The sequence below is a fragment of the Musca autumnalis genome, unplaced genomic scaffold (genome assembly GCF_047663935.1).
Source record: "Musca autumnalis isolate F117 unplaced genomic scaffold, ASM4766393v1 scaffold_5, whole genome shotgun sequence".
NCBI classification, from domain to species: Eukaryota; Metazoa; Arthropoda; class Insecta; order Diptera; family Muscidae; genus Musca; species Musca autumnalis.
This window is the reverse complement of record NW_027412088.1, coordinates 44,133,611-44,147,556: the sequence shown is the minus strand read 5'-3', so window position 1 is coordinate 44,147,556 and position 13,946 is coordinate 44,133,611. Positions and strand designations below refer to the sequence as shown.

The 13,946-nt window shown below is 35.5% G+C and overlaps 1 protein-coding gene across 2 annotated transcripts in view; it reads right to left on the bottom strand.

Annotated features, from left to right (window-relative positions):
• The window catches only part of LOC141386974 (putative inorganic phosphate cotransporter), a 50,188-nt gene that overhangs the window by 2,032 nt on the left and 34,210 nt on the right, over nt 1-13,946 (bottom strand). The window contains exon 1 of one of the 2 annotated variants that reach the window (XM_073955951.1): nt 5,645-5,959. The exons of the other annotated variant lie outside the window; for it this stretch is intronic. Coding sequence (XP_073812052.1) covers nt 5,645-5,675 — 31 coding nt within the window. The 5' untranslated portion in view covers nt 5,676-5,959. Of the gene's footprint in view, nt 1-5,644; nt 5,960-13,946 lie in introns of those variants that run through there. 2 annotated transcript variants of the gene reach the window in all.

Below are 13,946 nucleotides of genomic sequence, written 5' to 3'. Positions count from 1 at the left end.
TGTACTGTGTGTGTGGATGTATTGCTAATTAATTGCTAATCTAATATTATAATAAGTATGTATATATGGAGGTGGATGTTATGACACGTTTTGATTTTCCTCAATCAATGTGCCATGTTTGGTATGCAATAGACATTTCAATGTGACAAACTGAGATTTGACTACAAATACTTTTTATGTGAAATGTATTTTAGTACCCTACACCACTATACATCAAACTTTTTTGATAAAAAATTTTTGTGGTCTTAGATGAGGTCTCAAAACTTCTTTTAAAAAAAAAATCCACGTTTCGTGGTCTTAAATGAGGTCTCAAAAATTCTTTAAAAAATCCACGTTTTGTATTCTTAGATGAGGTCTCAAAACTTCTTTTAAAAAAAAATCCACGTTTCGTGGTCTTAAATGAGGTCTCAAAAATTCTTTAAAAAATCCACGTTTTGTATTCTTAGATGAGGTCTCAAAACTTCTTTAAAAAATCCACGTTTTGTGGTCTTAGATGAGGTCTCAAAACTTCTTTAAAAAATCCACGTTTCGTGGTCTTAGATGAGGTCTCAAAACTTCTTTAAAAATAAATCCACGATTTTGTGGTCTTAAATGAGGTCTAAAAAATTCTTTAAAAAATCCACATTTTCTGGTCTTAGATGAGGTCTCAAAACTTCTTTAAAAAATCCACGCTTTGTGGTCTTAGATGAGGTCTTAAAACTTCTTTAAAAAATGCACGTTTTGTAATCTTAGATGAGGTCTCAAAAATTCTTTAAAACATCCACGTTTTGTAATCTTAGATGAGGTCTTAAAACTTCTTTAAAAAATCCACGTTTTGTGGTCTTAGATGAGGTCTCAAAAATTCTTTAAAAAATCCACGTTTTGTAATCTTAGATGAGGTCTTAAAACTTCTTTAAAAAATCCACGTTTTGTGGTCTTAGATGAGGTCTCAAAAATTCTTTAAAAAATCCCTGTTTTGTGGTCTAAGAGGTTGCCTCAAAAATTCTTTAAAAAATCCACGTTTTGTGGTCTAAGAGGTTGCCTCAAAAATTCTTTAAAAAATCCACGTTTTGTGGTCTAAGAGGTTGCCTCAAAAATTCTTTAAAAAAATCCACGTTTTGTGGTCTAAGAGGTTGCCTCAAAAATTCTTTAAAAAATCCACGTTTTGTGGTCTAAGAGGAGGTGTCAAAAATTCTTTAAAAAATCCACGTTTTGTGGTCTAAGAGGAGGTGTCAAAAATTCTATAAAAAATCCACGTTTTGTGGTCTTAGATGTGGTCTCAAAAATTCTTTAAAAAATCCACGTTTTGTGGTCTAAGAGTTAGCTTCAAAAATTCTTTAAAAAATCCACGTTTTGTGGTCTTAGATCGGGTCTCAAAAATTCTTTAAAAAATCCACATTTTGTGGTCTAAGAGTTAGCCTCAAAAATTCTTTAAAAAATCCACGTTTTGTTGTCTAAGAGTTAGCCTCAAAAATTCTTTAAAAAATCCACGTTTTGTGGTCTAAGAGTTAGCCTCAAAAATTCTTTAAAAAATCCACGTTTTGTGGTCTTAGATGAGGTCTCAAAAATTCTTTAAAAAATCCACGTTTTGTGGTCTTAGATGAGGTCTCACAAATTTTTTAAAAAATCCACGTTTTGTGGTCTAAGAGTTAGCCTCAAAAATTCTTTAAAAAATCCACGTTTTGTGGTCTTAGATGAGGACTCAAAAATTCTTTAAAAAATCCACGTTTTGTGGTCTTAGATGAGGTCTCACAATTTTTTTAAAAAATCCACGTTTTGTGGTCTAAGAGTTAGCCTCAAAAATTCTTTAAAAAATCCACGTTTTGTGGTCTTAGATGAGGTCTCAAAAATTCTTTAAAAAATCCACGTTTTGTGGTCTTAGATGAGGTCTCACAAATTTTTTAAAAAATCCACGTTTTGTGGTCTTAGATGAAGTCTCACAAATTTTTTAAAAAATCCACGTTTTGTGGTCTAAGAGTTAGCCTCAAAAATTCTTTGAAAAATCAACGTTTTGTGGTCTTAGATGAGTTCACAAAAATTTTTTAAAAAAATCCACGTTTTGTGGTCTACGAGTTAGCCTCAAAAATTTTTTAAAAAATCCACGCTTTGTGGTTTAAGAGTTAGCCTCAAAAAATCTTTAAAAAATCCACGTTTTGTGGTCTAAGAGTTAGCCTCAAAAATTCTTTAAAAAATTCACGTTTTGTGGTCTAAGAGTTAGCCTCAAAATTCTTTAAAAACCCACGTTTTGTGGTCTAAGAGTTAGCCTCAAAAATTCTTTAAAAAATCCACGTTTTGTGATCTAAGAGGAGGTGTCAAAAATTCTTTAAAAAATCCACGTTATGTGGTCTAAGAGGAGGTGTCAAAAATTCTTTAAAAAATCCACGTTTTGTGGTCTAAGAGGAGGTGTCAAAAATTCTTTAAAAAATCCACGTTTTGTGGTCTAAGAGGAGGTGTCAAAAATTCTTTAAAAAATCCACGTTTTGTGGTCTAAGAGGAGGTGTCAAAAATTCTTTAAAAAATCCACGTTTTGTGGTCTAAGAGGAGGTGTCAAAAATTCTTTAAAAAATCCATGTTTTGTGGTGTGGGTTGAAGCCTCAAAAATTATTTAAAAAATCTAGGGTTTGCGGTTTGGTTGAGGCCTCAAAAATTCTTTAAAAATCCACATTTCGTGGTTTGGGTTGATGCTTATAAATTCGTGGAAAAATCCACGTTTGTTGGTTTGGGTTGAGGCCTCAAAAATTTTTTATAAAAAAACACGTTTTGTGGTTTGGTTGAGGCCTCACAAATTCTTTAAAAAATCCAGGGTTTGTGGTTGTGGTCTAAGAGGTGGCCTCAAAAATTCTTTAAAAACCCACGTTTTGTGTTCAAAGAGGAGCCCTCAAAAATTCTTTAAAAATCCACGTTTTGCGGTCTAACAGGAGCCCTTAAAAATTCTTTAAAAAGTTCACGTTTTGTGGTCTAAGAGGAGACCTCAAAAATCCTTAAATATCGACGTTTTTTTGGTCTAAGAGTAGGTGTTAAAAATTCTTAAAAAATCCACGTTTTGTGGTATAAGAGGAGGCCTCAATAATCCACGTTTTGTGGTTTAAGAGGAGGTGTAAAATATTCTTTAAAAATTTCACGTTTTGTGGTCTAAAAGGTTGCCTCAAAAATTCTTTAAAAATTTCACGTTTTGTGGTCTAAGAGGTTGCCTCAAAAATTCTTTAAAAAAACCACGTTTTGTGGTCTAAGAGGTGGCCTCAAAAATTCTTTAAAAATCCACGTTTTTTGGTCTTAGATGAGGTCTCAAAAATTCTTTAAAAATCCACGTTTGTGGTCTTAGATGAGGTCCCAAAATTCTTTAATAAATCCACGTTTTGTGGTCTTAGATGAGGTCTCAAAAATTCTTTAAAAAATCCACGTTTTGTGGTCTAAGAGTTAGCCTCAAAAATTCTTTAAAAAATCCACGTTTTGTGGTCTAAGAGTTAGCCTCAAAAATTCTTTAAAAAATCCACGTTTTGTGGTCTAAGAGTTAGCCTCAAAAATTCTTTAAAAAATCCACGTTTTGTGGTCTAAGAGTTAGCCTCAAAAATTCTTTAAAAAATCCACGTTTTGTGGTCTAAGAGTTAGCCTCAAAAATTCTTTAAAAAATCCACGTTTTGTGGTCTAAGAGTTAGCCTCAAAAATTCTTTAAAAAATCCACGTTTTGTGGTCTAAGAGTTAGCCTCAAAAATTCTTTAAAAAATCCACGTTTTGTGGTCTAAGAGTTAGCCTCAAAAATTCTTTAAAAAATCCACGTTTTGTGGTCTAAGAGTTAGCCTCAAAAATTCTTTAAAAAATCCACGTTTTGTGGTCTAAGAGTTAGCCTCAAAAATTCTTTACAAAATCCACATTTTGTAGTCTAAGAGGAGGTGTCAAAAATTCTTTAAAAAATCCACGTTTTGTGGTCTTAGATGAGGTCTCAAAAATTCTTTAAAAAATCCACATTTTGTGGTCTTAGATGAGGTCTCAAAAATTCTTTAAAAAATCCACATTTTGTGGACTTAGATGAGGTCTCAAAAATTCTTTAAAAAATCCACATTTTGTGGTCTTAAATGACGCCTCAAAAATTCTTTAAAAAATTCACGTTTTGTGGTGTTAGATGAGGTCTCAAAAAATCTGTAAAAAATCCACGTTTTGTGGTCTAAGAGGAGGTCTCAAAAATTCCTTAAAAAATCCATGTTTTGTGGTCTTAGATGAGGTCTCAAAAATTCTTAAAAAAATCACGTTTTGTGGTCTAAGAGGTGGCCTCAAAAATTCTTTAAAAAATCCACGTTTTGTGGTTTGGGTTGAGGCCTCAAAAAATTAAAAATTCTTTAAAAAATCCACGTTTTGTGGTCTAAGAGGAGGTGTCAAAAATTCTTTAAAAAATCCACGTTTTGTGGTTTGGGTGGAGGCCTCAAAAAATTAAAAATTCTTTAAAAAATCCACGTTTTGTGGTTTAAGAGGAGGTGTCAAAAATTCTTTAAAAAATCCACGTTTTGTGGTTTAAGAGGAGGTGTCAAAAATTCTTTAAAAAATCCACGTTTTGTGGTCTAAGAGGAGGTGTCAAAAATTCTTTAAAAAATCCACGTTTTGTGGTCTAAGAGGAGGTGTCAAAAATTCTTTAAAAAATCCACGTTTTGTGGTCTAAGAGGAGGTGTCAAAAATTCTTTAAAAAATCCACGTTTTGTGGTCTAAGAGGTTGCCTCAAAAATTCTTTAAAAAATCCACGTTTTGTGGTCTAAGAGGAGGTGTCAAAAATTCTTTTAAAAATCTACGTTTTGGAATTTTAGACGAGGTTTTAAAAATTCTTTAAAAAATTCACTTTTTTGGTTTGGGTTAAAGCCTCAAAAATTTTTTTAAAAATCCGCATTTTGTTGTCTAGGAGGAGGTGTCAAAACTTCTTTAAAAAATCCACGTTTTATGTTTCGGGTTGAGGTGTCAAAAATTCTTTAAAAAATCCAAGTTTTGTGCTTTAGGTTGAGGCCTCAAAAATTCTTTAAAAAATCTACCTTTCCTGGTTTGGGATGAGTTCTCGAAAATTCTTTAAAAAAATCAATGTATTGTGGTCTTAGATGGGGCTTCAGAAATTCTTAAAAATACACGTTTTGTGATATTGTTGAGGCCTCGAAATTTCTTTAAAAAATCCACGTTTTGTGGTTTGTGTTGTGGCCTCAAAAATTCTTTAAAAAATCCATGTTTTATGGTTTGGTTAGGTGCTCAAAAATTGTTTAAAAAATCCAAGTTTTGTTGTCTAAGAAGAGGCCTCAAAAAATCCAATTCTTGTGCTTCGGGTTGGGGCCTCAAAATTTTTTTTTAAAAATCCACGTTTTGTGGTTATGGTTGAGACATCAAAAATTCTTTAAAAATCCACGTTTTGTGGTTTGGGCCGATCAATTTGTTCAGTGTATACTAACCTAGGTTATCTAAGATTATGTTGTGCAAAAGTTTTATGTATGTATTTATGCATGTACATAGGAACATACATAAACTTTGTACTTATTTAAGATTTACGCATTTAGTGAGGTGTGACTTTAATCAATAGTATTTCATTATAAGGAGTGGTCAGTCACTTGACAATGGCCCTTCATATCCAATTATAATTTCACTTTGTGTGGCGAAAGCTATTGAAAATTGTAAAAAAAATTAATTGATTTTTGTTTACCTTCATCTTCATAACGCCTATTTTTAACCATATTTCTTGTGGTGTTTTATTTTAATTGAATATATTTCCTTTTTAGGTTTATTTCTTGCACTTATAATTGTAATTTTCCAAATGGGGGAAAATCTTGTGAACTTTTTCCGTTTTCTATAATTTACGTTTCTTTTTTATTATTTTAAATATTCATTTTATAATTGCAGTGAAACAATGGCGATAACCGTAACTGACAAGGTCTGATCAAGAACTGATCAAACTGGCGAGAAGTTTTGTAATCGGGACTAAATGTAAAAAAAGCTCATCACAGAACTTATACCACCCTCTTGTTTAAGTGTTATTACTTTTATATTTCGTTTGAAATGTTTGTATAGATATATTCCAATACTATTGTTTTGTGTTTTTTTGTATAAGGAAATTATTTATTATTTAATCTGTCCATAAGTGCACCTAACTAAAATGCAGCAGTAGCGGCAGCAGAATAACAATTTTAGCAGCTGCGCTAACAACAACTACCATGGCCTGTAATCAAAATGTAAACAATTCAACAGTTTTTTTGTTTTTGTTTTTGTTGACTTTATTGAATATCAGATGCACTTGTCAATAAATACGAGAGCTTTGTTTTTGTTGTAAAAAATGTTGCTGTTTAAAATGCCCATTGGCAGCAGCACAGCAGGAGCAGTGACGGGTACTTCTGCCTACCTTTGGAAAGCAATGCTATTGTTCTACATGTGACAAACATGGCTGTAAAAAACATCATTACATGTGGGAATTGTTGTAAAACGCCCTGTTTTGGTTTCATCGAAAGCAATTCCAATGAAAGTCGTTAGGGATCTTCCAAGAAGGTGTGTATTATTTTGTTTTGTTCATTTAATTCATTTTTTAGATTGTCATTGAGTACCAGACTATGGATATTATATGAGTATTGCCATTTAATAAGTTCCAGATAATTGCCAACATATTGAAGTGAAGCGTTACATATTACAGTTTATTAGTACATCATTATAAGTACAATATAAGCGATCAGTTTAATTAAACTATGCCATTTGAAGGGTATAAATTCTTCTCCGACTCAACTATTTATATCACCTGTACACTAGGTCTATAAAAAAAGTTTAAATAGTGTTACATTCGGCCGGTCCCAACTTTTTATACCCTCCACCATTAACTGTATTGAAGTAAATAGAAAAAAATAGTTTCCTTTCGCTATTGCAAGTACAGAAATCTTCCTCTAATCCTTCAGAAAAAAATATCCTATGTATCCTAAAAGGGGGTGTTTTGGCTAAAAGGGGTGTTTTGAACCTGAAATACTGTTTTGTACCTTAGCGAAGACTTAAAGTAGGTCACGTTTGACAAATATTTGGTCCAGCGACCGGCAGAGAGCAAGTGAGCATAAATTTCAATGCATTAGTTAAGCTCACTTGCTCTTAGTAAGCGCACACTCCCGGTAGCTGGAGCAAATATTTGCCTAATGTGACTTTAAATAAATAAATGAATAAATAAATAATAAATAAAAAATAAATAAAAAGTAAGAACGACGTTAAGTTCGCCGGGCCGAGTTTGTTATACCCTCCACCACGAGTTATATTGAAGTAAAATGGAACAATTTCAGCAAATTTCGTCGATCTATACCGACAAATTCATTCGGAAAGTTTTTAGACTCAAAGAAGACTAACTACAAATATCCGATATTTCGGTAAGATAATGTGGCTGAAACCTAAAAAATACCAAAATTAAGTGATATGCTTCTATGGGGGATAAAGGAAGACGTGGACATATACTAATAATTCTTTTCAAGAATAAATAATAAAATAAGTATCAGTCGGCTTTGCCGACAGAGATATACCCTCAGCCTATGTGAATTGAAACTTTTATCTACGGTCAGATCGAATGTATTTATGGTCTTTTCATTATTTTGTGGTCTTTTTTGGACATTTGAACTTGCCGTACTTATGAACCAGTATGCCAGGAAGCATGGACTTGTCCACGGAAAACATAACACCGTTGTAAGCAGGACAGCAACGAACAGCATCGGCATATATTTCCAAAGGATCTTCGAACAGACTTTAAACTGGACTTAGATACAAATGTTGAACTTTTGTGGAGGAGGTACCCTAAGCTACCTACATTTTAGAAGTTAAACTAAATTTGAGCAAAATATTAGGAGATCCAAAGTTTGGACCAAATTTGTTCAAGAGGTATCGTGCATACCATTTAACTGACCTTTTTTAAATATTCGGGGGAACTGCCGGAAGTTGTGGACCGGTATTGCCTATCTTCGAACTGAAAGTTATCGTCCTCTCCAGCCACTACATATGGTACCATAGGGGTTTTTTTACAACTTTCGGGCTGTTTTCTCAAGAAGTATGGACATGCCCCTAAAAAAACTTTTAGCGTCCTAATTGAGGCAGCGAATGGAAGTTGCTTCAAAAAAAAAAAAAAAAAAAAATCAAAGTGATTCGAGGGCAGGTCTTAAAGTGAACTTATCCGTAATATTGTGTGATAGGTACCCAAAGGAATGGACAAATATAGTCCATATTCGAAGCTGATATATATCTGGTAGATATATTAGGATGTGTAAAGTAAGGACCAAATCGGTCACTCCCTTCAAGAGTTATCGTGCGGACAATTTTTCGAACATTTTTGAACTTTTGTGGGGGAGGTACCTGAAGGAGTGGACCGATATGGCTTATGTTCGAACTAAAACTATTGGACCAAATCGGTTGATCCGTTCGAGAGTTGTCTTGCGCTCCAACCACTCCACACGGTGTCATAGGGGTTTTTTGCATTTTCAGGATATTTTCTCAGGAAGTATGTACTTGCCCCTAATCAAACATGTTTCGCCGTAAGCGGGGCAGTGAATACAAGTTGTTACAACAAAAACAAAGAGATTCGAGAGCAGGTCCTAAACTGAACTTTTTTTGTGGGAGGTACCCGAAGGAGTGGACCGATTGAGTCCACACTAGAACCTCATCTAAGTCTCGTAGAAATTTGACAATGTGCAAAGTATGGACCTAATCCGTTACTACGTTCAAGAGTTATAGTGCGCACACATTTTCCGAACTTTTGTGGGGGAGTTACCGGAAGGAGGGGACCGATATAACCCATCTTCGAACTTGAACTAAGTTTGTACAAAATATTACAATAGCCAAATTTTGCACCAAATCGGTTCATCCGTTCGAGAGTTATCGTGCGCACCAGCCAGCCAGACAGACAGACGGACGGACATTGCTAAATTGACTCCAAATTGTCTGAAACACATTTCGTCCAAACATACATGGGGTCTAAAACCATTATTTCCAAGAGGCACATTTTGCCCGTATGAAAGTGTATATACCCACTTTAGCATAAATGGTGAGGGTATAAAAAATCCAGTCATTTCGGTGGGATATTGACGGCACAACCTTTAGAATGACGAAAATCGGGAGCTACCGTTCTATGGGAGCTACATAAAAGCGTGGACCTATACCGACAAATTTCATATGGAAATGAAGACTAAACACCAAATTTCAGCCAATTTGGTGGAATATTGAGGCAACAACTTTCAAAATACCGAAAATCGGGAGGTACCGTTCTATGGGGCTATATGAAGGTTTGGGCCTATACCGACAAAATTCTAGGGGAAAGTTTTATTCTCCCAGCGAAGACTAAATACCAAATTTCAGCCATTTCGGGGGAATATTGAGGCCACAACCTTCAAAATACCGAAAATCGGGAGGTACCGTTCTATGGGGGCTATATCAAAACGAGGACCGATATAGCCCATTTGGAATACCAAACATCCTAGGAGTAATAGAAACTTCTATACCAAATTACAAAGCTCTATCTTAAAAATTGCGAGCTGTATCTTGATTTAAACAGACGGGCAGAAGGACATCGTTATATCGCCTTAGAATTTTACCCTGATCAAGAATATATATTCTTTATATGGTCTCCGATGAATATGTCGATGTGTTACAAACGGAATGACAAATTTAATTATACTCTCCATATTATGGTTCAAATTAACGAAAATCGGGAGGTACTGTTCTATGGAGGCTATGTGGGGACGTATGACTATACCGACCAATTTCAGGCGGAAAGTTTTATACCTCGACGAAGACCAAATACCATATTTCTGCCATTTCGGTGCCATAATCTCCAAAATACCGAAAATCGGAAAGGAACCTTGTATGGAATCTATATCAAAACGTGGAACGAACGGTCATCTACGAACAGATCGAAATGCGGCTACAAAATGTTTTTTTGGCGTATGAACTTGTCGACAAAAATATGGATTTGGATTAAGGAGAAGGTACCTGAAAGAATGGACCGACATAGACCATTTTGGAAGTGGGTCTTATTTTGGGAGTCATTTCTCTCGAAAGATATCGCGCCCTCCAGATATTTCAGTTTTTTACCACTATGTCAGGAAAACCATAATATAGCTAGGACCACAAGGAGTAACGAACAGACCCTAAACTACACTTAAACAAAAATATTGAACTTTTGTGAGGAAGGTACCCTAAGGAATGTACCGATATAGTCCATAATCGAACTTTATCTACGTCCTGCAGAAATATTACGATGTGTAAAGCACCATTTTATCGAAAACTTTTTAACATTTGTAGGGGTGGTACCCGAAGAAGTGGACTGATATGGTCCATCTTCGAACTTAAACTAAGTTCGGACAAATTTGGACCAAACCGGCCACTACACATGATGCAGTTACAGTTTTTAGGCTACTTTCACAGGAAGTATGGAACTAAGTTTTTAGTTCAAACATACTTGGGGTTAAAAACTACTATTTTGATCAGGCATATTTTGGTCGTATGAAAGTGTATATAGCTCGTTAGCCAAATGGGTAATCGGGAGGGACCGCTTTAAGGGAGCTATACCAAAATGTGGACTTATGTCCACAATTTTTATTGAAAAAGTTTGTTGGCCACAGGTAACTTTAATGCCAAATTACAACCAATTCAGGCCGTAGATAATAACTTCCAAATACCTGAAATGAAGCGGCACCGGTATATGAGGGAAAAACCAAAACGTGATTTATGTCTAAAAATTTTGTAGGAAAGTTTTTATTTGGAGAAGTTTTTATACCCTCAGCATTTATGCTAACGGGGGTATATACACTTTCATACGGGAAAAATGGGCCTCATCGAAATAATGGTTTTAGACCCCAAGTATGTTTGGGCGAAATGTGTTTCAGACAATTTGGAGTCGATTTAGCAATGTCCGTCCGTCTGTCTGTCTCTCTGGCTGGTGCGCATGAGAACTCTCGAGCGGATGAACCGATTTGGTCCAAAATTTGGCTTTCGCAATATTTTGTCCACACTTAGTTTAGGTTCGAAGATGGGTTATATCGGTCCACTCCTTCCGGTACCTCCCCCACAAAAGTTCGAAAATGTTCGAAAAATTTGTGCGCGCGATAACTCTTGCAGGGAGTAACCTATTTGGTCCATACTTTGTACATTATGAAATTTCTACCAAACTTAGATGAGGTTCCAATATGGTCCACGCCTTCGGGTACCTCCCACACAAAATTTCGGAAAAGTTCAGTTTAGGACCTGCTCTCGAATAGTTTTGAAGTGCGATATACATATATACTAGTTACCAAGCTTTGTCTTCGTCTGCCACAAAAACATCCTAATACGCCTGAAGATCGGCTTAACCACCCGTGAAACGTAGCGTAATGGTTGGATGCGTGGGAATTCGGTAGACTCCTAATTTTTCAATATATATCTAAGGTCTAACAGTTCATCTCGAAAGAAGATTAATTAAATATCACTATAAATGACCTTCGCCTTAATAAGGCAAAAAAAGTTTTGATTTCTGTTGTAACAACTTGTATTCACTGCCCCCTATATGGCGGTACAAGTTCGATCCAAAATTTGGCCTTCCTAATATTTCAAGTCATGTCCAAGCTTAGTTTAAGTTCGAAGATAAGCCATATCCGTTCACTCCTCCAAGTACCTCTCCCACAAAAGTTCAAAAATGTTCGGAAAAATTGAAGGCACAATAACACTTGAAGGGAAGGACCGATTTAGTTCATTTAGTCTATACTAATATATCTACCAGATATAGATCAGGTTTGATTGTGGACTATATTTGTCAATTACTTCGGATACCTCTCACACAAAATTTCGGATAAGTTGACTTTAAGATCTGCTCTTGACTATCTTTGATTTCTGTTGAAGCACCTTGCAATCGCTGTCTCAATTACGACGGTAAAAGTTTTTTCAATGGCAAGTCCATACTTCTTGGGAAACAGCCCGAAAGTTGTAAAAACCCCCTATGGCACCATATGTAGTAGCTTGAGAGCACATTAACTCTCGAACTGATAAACCGATTTGGTCCAAAATTTAGCCTTCGGCATATTTTGTCCAAACTTAGCTTAACTTCTAAAATGTCCATATCGGTCCTCTCCTTAGGATGCCTCCCCCACAAAAGTTCAACATTTGTGTCCAAGTGCAGTTTAGGGTCTGTTCAGAGATCCTTTGGAAATGTGTACCGTTGATGTTCTTTGTGATCCTGTTCACATCCATATGTTTTCCTGACATACTAGTACATGCCTCCTGGCATACTGGTCCAACAGGTGTACGATAACCCACTGAAATGTCTAGTGGGCGCGATATCTATCGAAAAGATATGACTCTCAAAATAAGATCCACTTCCGTAATGCACTATGTCGGTTTATTCCCTCCTCCGCAAAACTTTTGAACTTTAATCCTTATTCACATTTTTGTCGGCAAGTCCAAATGTCCAAAAATAGCCACAAAGTTCCAATTCACATAGGTTGAGGGTATATTTCTGTCGATACTTTTTTACTTGTTATTGAAGAAGTTTGTTGACCACAGGTGACCTTAAATGCCAAATTACAGCCAATTCCGGCCGAAAATGTAGATAATAACTTCCAAATACCTGAAATGAAGCAGTACCTGTATATGGGCGAAAATCAAAACGTGATCTTATGTTTAAAATTTTGTTTGGAGAAAAAGTTTTTTTTTTCAAATCACAGCAAATTCAGGTAGGTAATGAAAATAAAACCTTCAAAATTACTGAAATCGGGTGTACCGTTATATGGGAGCTATACGAAAATATGCACATTTGTGCACAATTTTTTAGTGGATAAGTTTTCTGAGCACTATCTTATCCCCCAAATGTCAAATTACAGCTAATTCGGTCTCGGCTAACAATGTCAAAATACCAGAAATTGAGTGGTGCCGTTATATGGGGTTATTCCAAAACGTGGACTTGTGACCACAGTTCTGTTGTTAAAGTTTTTTTACTGATTCGAATCTTAAATGCCAAATTATATCAGCTTCTGTCTGAAAATGTAGCTCAAAATACCTGAGATCGAGGGGTACCGGTATATGGGGCTATAGCAAAACGTGGACCTAAGGACATAATTTTGGATGGAGAAGTTTCTTAATCACTGGTAACCCTAAATGCCAAATTATAGCCAATTCGACCAAAAATCGGGCGGTATCGTTATATGTGGGCTATTCGAAAATGTGGACCTGTGTCCAAAATATTAAATTATAGCAGATTCGGGCTGAACATATAGCTAAAACCTTCAAAATACCTGAAATTGGGCAGAACCGTTATATGGCCTGGGCCGATATAGTCCATTTTCGAACTTAACCAGCCTGTAAACAAAAGTTGAATTTCCCCCAAATTTTTAGCGTCCTATCTCATTTTTTGGGGATGCTTGAGCGAATACCATCGACGGACAGGAATGAATGGATCAACTTAGAATTTCACCTTGATCAAGAATATATACTTTATAGGGTCGCTAATAATTATTTCAATGCATTGCAAACGGAAGAAAAAACTTAATATACCTAAAGACATTTAAACCCTCCAAGTTGATGAGTCCTGCAAACGTCTTAAAGTTTACGATTAGAAAATCCAAACCTGAACCAGGCTAATACTACCGCCTTAGAAGAAGAGCTATGGAAAACGTACGCCTCACAACGACAACTATAGGTGACACACAACATGTTGCCTGCAAATTCATCCAGGCAAATGATACTTCAGATAAAAGCTATGTTTTTTAACACCTGCCTTATTAGATCGCTAACCGGGCGATGACATTGAAATGTTCTCCACGTTTTTATACCAAATTCGGAAAGGCGAATGTCTGAGAACCAGCGGTCTGAAATTTTAGACTTCGCAGTGAAACATCCGATAATGACATACGAATAGTAATAGACTTTGTAGCGCTAAACAAGCAGCGTGTCTTCACTAGATTTATAATGTTGTGGCACTCACCGGTACAAACCTTATCTTGGCTTGTACCGGTTTAAAAATAGCAAATAAAGCA